The 8,042-nt window shown below is 36.1% G+C and overlaps 1 protein-coding gene across 4 annotated transcripts; it reads right to left on the reverse strand.

The window, feature by feature from the left end:
- Positions 1–3,934: 3,934 nt before the first annotated feature.
- LOC115712496 (uncharacterized) lies at positions 3,935–7,573 on the reverse strand. Of its 4 annotated transcripts, none has more exons than XM_030640783.2 (3): positions 7,319–7,573; positions 6,520–6,665; positions 3,935–4,639 (listed from the first exon to the last, which is right to left on the reverse strand). In XM_030640783.2, exons 2-3 carry the CDS (start codon positions 6,643–6,645, stop codon positions 4,151–4,153), a joined length of 615 nt encoding a protein of 204 aa, XP_030496643.2. In that variant the 5' UTR covers positions 6,646–6,665; positions 7,319–7,573; the 3' UTR covers positions 3,935–4,150. The 4 variants fall into 4 exon arrangements, with proteins under 4 accessions (XP_030496643.2, XP_030496640.2, XP_060970062.1 ...); XM_030640780.2 differs by having other exon boundaries at positions 6,520–6,671; XM_061114079.1 differs by having other exon boundaries at positions 6,520–6,776; positions 7,319–7,572.
- Between the last annotated feature and the right edge of the window lie 469 nt (positions 7,574–8,042).

Consider the following 8,042-nt stretch of genomic DNA (forward strand, 5'->3'; position numbering starts at 1 on the left):
GAATTGCTTCTCTTACAAGAAGTTTCCAAACAAAGGAAAGTCCAGCTGAAAAGTACATATTTCCTAATATAGAAAAGAGCAACTAAAACCGAATATACAAGGTAAGAAATCGGGTATGAATGCAAAACAATCTTACCATAAAAGAAAATATATTTTGTCAACTAACTTGCCAAAAAAGGACTTTACATGCGTTCTCAGCATCCTCAGGGAAAAGATTTCCCCCAAGTCCTTGGGTCTCAGTAGGCGACATAGCACGAAATGCATCGGCTATTTCAACTGCCTCCGCTCCAAGAATTGCGAAGTCAAAGTCAGGCAGCTTAGACAAGGTCGTATAAATATAATCAGAGATGGCCTGATCATACTATTTCTTCCCAGTCTCTTTTTTATTTTCAAGGTCACGAATGAGTTCGCCAACTCGCGATTCCAAAAGTTTAACCTTTTCCTCTGCCTGCTCCTTGGCTTTCCCAAGATCCTTGATGTCTTTGTACTACGAGGTCACATCCAGCTTCAGCTTCTTTATGCCATTTTTAAGAAGTGTGTTTGCTTCCTCAGGAGGTCAAGCTCCTTAGAACCTGCGACAAAAGCCCGCGAGAACATGGTCATAAATTGTGACCCCAATTCTGCAGATCGTGGCATCAAGTCCTCAATAGGAACACCTTCGACCTTAGGGACGAACTAATTGCTCACGAATTTGTCTTGAAGAGCTATGATGTCATGGGCCCTAACAGCAAGATCGATCACAACCTTCTTCACCTTGTCTTGGGCAGATTTATGCTACTTCTTCGACGAGTCGGCCACTTGCGTAGGGGCAACATCACTTTTCCTCTTCTGCGGAATGACTGGAGAAGTTGTCACATTTCCAACCTTAGGCTTTCAGTTGAGAATGGGAGCTTGCTTCAGGAATGTCAATTCTGCGAGAAGACCATGAGATAAGAATATTTTTCATAACATAAAAGAACATGTATATGTTAAATCCATTACCTGATGTCGGTCTTGATGTCTGTTTAGATAGATGCTTGTCTATTCTTTCCTTTTGTTTCTCAGAAGGCTCCTTGTATACTGGTTCTCGCTAAAGACTGGCGTTCTCAGGTATGAGCTTATGTTCTCGCAATTTTGCAGTAGTGCATAACAATCACCAATCGCGATCTTGAATGGGCAAGCTACCTAAAACTTCAGCGATCTCCCTACGAGCAGAATCCAGTATAGGTTAATTCGGTCTATCTGCATTTGATAAAAATGGACATTAGTGACTATACAAGGTAATAAAAAATCTATACTAAGTGTTAGGGTACGCGACATACTAGATCGATGATTGAAGTTAGTCCTAACTCTTGGTACTTTAAACGCATAGAACCATTTAGATTTCCAATCTCCCATATTGGAAATCGTACCTTCTACCCCGTTAATTTCAGAGTTGGCCCATTTGCTAAAACAATTAAAGCCGTTGTCGTGGCCAACGCTCTTTATGTCATAAAAATAGCTAAAGTCCTCCATCATTGGCTCCCCTTGAACATACTCCATATACATTGCATAAAACCCCAATATTATGCAATAACTGTTTGGAGTTAGTTGGAAAGAAGAGACATCGTAATGTTTGAGGATGGCTTTTACGAATAGATGAAAAGGCAGTGTCACCCCGCATTGCAAAATGGGAATCGAGACCACCACTTCTTGCGTAGGGATGATCGCATGGCTAGTGAATGGAAGATGAGGTCGCTGAGATGCTGAAGGACGTAAAGTCCCTATACGAACTAAGTTCAGCCATGCAAATGTCTGCAGGTCTGATTTTGTGACTCGCGAGACCAAATCCTCGAATGAAAATAGTTCGTTCAGTTGGATGTTCATTTCTGTCTCACTTCCATCAGAATCCCCCTCTTCCTCAGAATCGGATCAGGTACCTCGAAGTCTTCCCCCATTTCTTCAACCTTGATGTCAGGGGCATGTCTCGAATGGATGAGATAATCCTGGGCTGACACCGTGGATTCGCTATCGTGTATTTCAACCGTTATCGGTTCAGTAGATAGCGAGCCCTAACGGGTCTTGGCGGTAGGGGCCTCCTCCTCAGATATCGAGGTGGGTATGAAGCTATCGCTCCTTTCTGGCTCAGGAGGTTTAAATATTAATATTCCTCATTTATTGGGATGGAGACACGTGGCAAGGGAATGCCTAAAGTCTCACAATCCAACAGTTATCCATAACCACACCTGCACGAACTCCGAAAAGTTTTAATGACGTGGCACCCCAAATAGATTAAAAGTAATAATTACAAGTGTCTTTTCAAAACCCTCGATTAGACAACCAAAAGTCACCATCTTGTGACAACCTTTCGCCTGCCTCTCGCTTATAGTTTTCCTCATGACACAGTTGTCAATCGCGAAACTAGGGGCATGTGTTATAGTGAGAATTTTTCACCTAGATACTCGAGACCAGGCTCCCATAAAAATGACACGTGGACTCACTTTCCTCGAGGAAGGCTGAAATGTCAGAAGGAGACCTCTTGAGTGTAAACCTCGCCTGAACTAGACTTAGCTGGATGATGTGACCTAGACAGGGTCTAGTCACATTATTATGCCTCGCATGATGCAGGACCGAAGATCAGATTTAAGACTTGCATATACCGAGATATATGCGATAACTATAAAGATCTTCCCGCGAGATAGTAAAGATTGATTCTTTACTCAGCGAGCTGGTCCGGATGACCCAACAAACTCGGTAACCCGATAAAGACTCGCATGTCCTAAGTTATCGACCTTTTACAAGATATCCGTATATGCGACTCGAACATAACGCATATATCTTATGCATGTGAGACTCGATTAGTCTTGTACACATCTTGAGCCTGCGAGCTTACGTGAGAATATGAACAGACAACTCGCACCACAAAAGTTGCATACGTTGTTGTTGTTAGTTTTTTGGGCCGAAACTTTTCTTTATTTATTATATTTACGTTTTAATTGATTTAAATGTTGATATTCAATGTAAAAACGGATTGATAATTAAATCAATCTCCATGTATTCAAAGGACACTTACTTTGTATATAAAGAAGTGATCCAACATAAAAAGGACAGGACAGATTACCCTTGCAACAGTGGACTAAACAGACCGTGATTTGACTGAACCACTATACTTTCTTTGTGTTATTTACATTTCCAGTACATCTGTGTGTCCATAGGGGTGTTCATTAGACCATATCCAATGTTTTTAGGTCTATCCAGATCTGATCCAGTTATATATTGGATGTTAGATTTACCATCTAATCCGATCCAATGGATTCGATCGGTTCTATCCATTGGATGTATTCATTTATATTTATTGGTTTAATTTGAGTTTATCCAATATTTTAGACTTAGTATTTTTTGGATCAGATCGGATCCATCCAATATTTTAGGTCCAGTATGTATTGGATTAGACTGGATCCGTCCAATCCAAGAAAAAAAGAGTAAAATTTGAATGTTAATTTTTATATATACATATAGATTTTACGTATAACACTGTAAAATCTAATTACTCATCAAAACTAAATAAAAATACTAATTACTTTAATTGGATGTTGGATGTATTGGATTTTTGGACACTCCATCCACCATTCGATCTGATCCCATTGGATATTTAAAAATGACATTCAATCCGATCCAATCACAATTAGATATCCAATGTTTGGCGATCAATTGTAATTGGATTGATCGGTTCTCATTGGATTGGATCGATTTATGCACACCCCTCCATAGTTTGAATACTCGCCATTCTGGGTAAAGTAATCACATATTCTCGTTTGTATTTTAATTATAATATTTTATTCAATATTATCTGAATTCCTCCTACAATAAATAATAAATAAATAATAAAATAAAATAAATTCGAGTAAGGAGTCGATCTGAAGTAAAAACAGAAATTCTTCAAAAAATAATAATAAAAAAAAGAGTGGGTTAAAAGTAGCTAAATCGAGAACGTAACATTTTCTCAAATTTTTGAATGGCGCTGCTTAACAGTAATATTAAGGTTCTCGAATTATGTAAATGAAAATAGTCATCAATTAAACAGCATCCTAGAAAAAGCCCCCATGAGCTAAATAAGACCATTAATTAAATTAGACAAGTCACATATAATAATCTAAAACACTGGGGCTTCTCTCTCTGTACTAGCTTTCTTTCACTTCTTCCTTTTCTTGGGTGGCTGAAGTGCTTCCTCATCTTCATCCTCTTCTTCCTCTTCCTCATTTTCCTCTTCCTCCACTACATCTTCCTCATCCTCATCTCCACCATCGTCATCTTCGTCATCGTCTTCCTCCTCATCGTCCTCATCCTCATCTTGGTCCTCACCGTCTTCTTCATCATCGTCTTCTTCATCGCCATTCTCTTCTGCACCACCACCACCTGTTTCGCCGTCGGTCTCCTTTTTTGAGTTACTCTTGTTGTTGCTGTTGGAGTTTTTGCCAAAATCACCTCCATCTTCTGATGACAATTCCTCTTCACCTTCTCCGAATCCACCATCACCATCACCATCACCATCACCATCGTCTTCATCTCCATCTTGTTCATTGTCGCCATCCCCCTCAGCGTCCGCTGCTTCGCTGTTGCATTGGGCGTCAACATCTTGGATAAAAACTTTGTTAATGGGTGATGACAACCCATACAAATCCTGAAACCGGGTATTGAAATAAATTTGCAAAAAATAAAAGAATCATATGTGAAAGAGAACCAAAATTCAATCTATTTCATTTATTTGTCGATGACTGTAGATAATACTCATAACATAATAATAATTGCCATGTGATCAGTCAATGACGATGAAATCAAGGAATAACAAGAAGAAAAAAAAGGACAACATGCAAGAATATGATTAGGTTACATTGAAAAAAGCATTATAATGCTGTTCCCTGTTGCACTTTAGCAGCATCATTATTCTAATACCATAATTATTTGTGTGAAAGAACATTTTTTTATGTTCTTGTTATATATTTTCCAAATAGTGTAACACTAGTAAGAAGAAGAATATGGAATTCTCTTTATTCTCCCAAAGAGATAAGATGACATGACCTCGGTGGTAGTAGAATATGCTTATAAATAAAGGAAAAAGGAAAGAGAACATTTCTGTTTTATAGAAAAAAAAAATATTCCCTAAAAGATTATTAATATATTTCATTGAAGGGAGAGAAAATTGGTGATTATGCGTGTACATGTATATTATACGGAAAAATGTAAACGGTAGTTCTATTGTTGTCATAAGAAGATTCCAAAGTATTTCTTACGAAAAGGAAAGACATAAAAATCAACAACAACCACTACCTAAAAAAAATTCCAAGAAGACACTGTGATCCAAGTAAGACTATCCAAAAAAATAACCTTATTTCTGTAAATAATTTGATTTTTCCAACAGAATAATTCAGGATTTGGATACTAGACATATTTTTTCATAAAAAATAGTTATCCTCTCCGTCAACAGAATTCTTAAGCTCTCCATCCGTTGAACTATCATCTTTACTAAATATATATTTTGTAGTTTGATATGTGATGACAGCCAAACTAAGCTACTATATAGAGAATTTCTATGAGAGGTCAGCTAGGTGGAAAAAATTATATCAAGACAAATTTCTATGAGAATTTCTATTTGAGTAATCTATCATAATAAACGTTTGTGGGTCATTCAAACACAAATTTTTTGAAACCTAATAACCAAATGTCTTTAGTCTCTTATTAACAAATGTAGAACAAACAAAATAAAATGTAATTTTTGTAAATTGAATAAAAAAACCATGGTAACGCCACGTGTCAAGAATACCCAACTCAATGGAATATTATCTTTCTATGTATCAAACGATAATCAATAGATCATCCTCAACTTTGACCTTTGACATGAGACCTAATTAGGATCGAAAAACGACAATAACAGTGAATATTATAAGCAATAAGGTATAGACCCCACGTGCAATTTTAAATCTCCAAAATAGAAGGCCAGGCCCCACGTACCATTTGTACTAACCTAACTAACCTGGAACTGAAACAGACGCCCTAAACCATATTTAATTTATATTTCTACGTCCGAACCCTTTTATTTTTTTTTTTTTAATTATTAATGTTTTGATTAAGAAATCCACTAGTCATGTGTAATTAACCCTACCAAATAATAATAAAACAAAAGAGTACATTAACTGCGGAAAAGCGCCCTCGTCCGGCGCCATTTAGTAGGTAGACAGAAGAACCACCGTAGCCTAACGCCTTAACCGTCACCTCCCAAAAGCGCACGATAGCAATAATTTATTTTGATTGATAAGAAAACGATCTAACCCGAAATAGAAACCCCCAAATAATATATGCACTAAATAATAATAATAATAAATCTTCTTTTTTCTTAAAAATATGATTGTTCGTTGAAAAAAATAAATAGATCGAATTGGCAAAAGTTTATGTGAAAAGAAGAAGAAAAAAAAAAGAGAAAAACGATAAAGGCCAAAGGAACGAAAAAGTTGGAAACTTCATAAGAAAAAACACGTAGGGAACAAAGTGGAGAGAGTGGCTTACCAGAGCCAATAGCTGGCTTCTGAGCAAAGCTGAAACTAGCAAAGCCGCTAATGCCTCACCGGCGCACTTTATCGCGCCGAAATCGAGCTGAACTCCCATCGAACCGGAGTTAGTTTTAGTTTCCATCTGTGGACAAAAACAGTAACCTACACCTACCAATACCAAAGAAAGGTAGAATATCAGTTGTTGACTGTGGATATTTTCTTCAAATCTTCCAAACCGTTCGATCTCATACCTCTCTTCTATATGCCATAATTCTGAGTAAAAAGGAAAAAAGAGAAGAAAAAAAATTGATAAAAATGATTTTTAAAACTTTGTGCGAATTTAGTGAGTTTTTTTTCACAATAAAAATAAAGCAGTGTTTTTTTTTTCAATTTATTTGAAAGAGGAAGAAAATATGGAAAAAGTTTTTTTTTTTTTTTGGAGGAGAGGACAAAAAACCACTTTTAGAGAAGTGAGAAGGGGATACTCGCCGGTGAAGAGTAAAAGCTTAAACCGGCAAGAGTTCAACGAGAAAACCACTTGAGCTCGCCGAAAACGAAAACCCGAGCCGGTAATTTCAAAAAAAGAAATTAAAATAAAACCAGAGAAAATAACAACATTCCGGTAAAAGATCAAAAGTTGAAATTTCATGAATTCGAACCTGAAAACAGTAGATGATTGGGGAATTGATGGAAGAAAATAAAGAGCGAATCAAGATAAATTAAGCTAAAAGACTGAGAAGATAAATAGTAGAAACTAAAATGAGAAAATTGAAAGTAAACCAAGAAAGAGAAGAAGAAGAAAGAAAATTTCTTACCAGGGAGAGAGATCTTAGGTCGTAGATACCAGATCTGAAAGTTTCAGCCTCTAAAACTGAAAGAAAATCGAATAAGAAGCACCGTTCATTTCGGACCGTCGGATCGTGATCGTTGAAACACAGAGATGCCAAGATATAGAAATATCAAAGTTCAGAGACCGAGAGAGAGAAGGAGAGAGAGAGTACTGGTGACTGACTGCCCGTAATTCTTCCAGTCAGGTTTAGGGCAATTCGGTCAGCGTCTTAATCTTGGTAAAATAGGAAGGATCGCTTCTTGAGCTGCCCGAAGAGGCACTAAGGACAAGTGTGGGTTTCGCATATTTAACTTTTAATTTAAATTGTTTTATACAATTAATAATGTTTATTTTAAAATAAATTAGGAATAACTAACCTTATTTATAAATTAGGTTGTTGTTTTCCAACCTCCTATTCTAACTTCTTATTCAATCTTTGGAATCGAAATTACATGTCAAAATTTTATTAAAAAAAATTTATAATAATATTTATTATAATTATTAATATTATATTTATAAAATTTTAAAAATTTTAAAATAATTTATCGTACTAAAAATAAAATTATACAACGAATATTATTATAAAAAATTACAAAAATATTCTACCATCAATTTTTAAGCACATTAATTAATAGAGAATTTATAATAAAAGGTTGATAACATATTACTACTCATATTGATTTTTTTGTCACGTGTTTTTCACGTGCTTT

This window comes from Cannabis sativa, chromosome 4 (genome assembly GCF_029168945.1).
Source record: "Cannabis sativa cultivar Pink pepper isolate KNU-18-1 chromosome 4, ASM2916894v1, whole genome shotgun sequence".
Classification (NCBI taxonomy): domain Eukaryota; kingdom Viridiplantae; phylum Streptophyta; class Magnoliopsida; order Rosales; family Cannabaceae; genus Cannabis; species Cannabis sativa.

Bases quoted from the DNA above. Each gene is read 5' to 3' on its own strand.
- LOC115712496 (XM_030640783.2), bottom strand. From the start codon at position 6,645: ATGGAAACTAAAACTAACTCCGGTTCGATGGGAGTTCAGCTCGATTTC. The intron at 4,640-6,519 runs GTAAGCCACTCT...ACCCGGTTTCAG, and splicing joins GAAGCCAGCTATTGGCTCTG to GATTTGTATGGGTTGTCATC.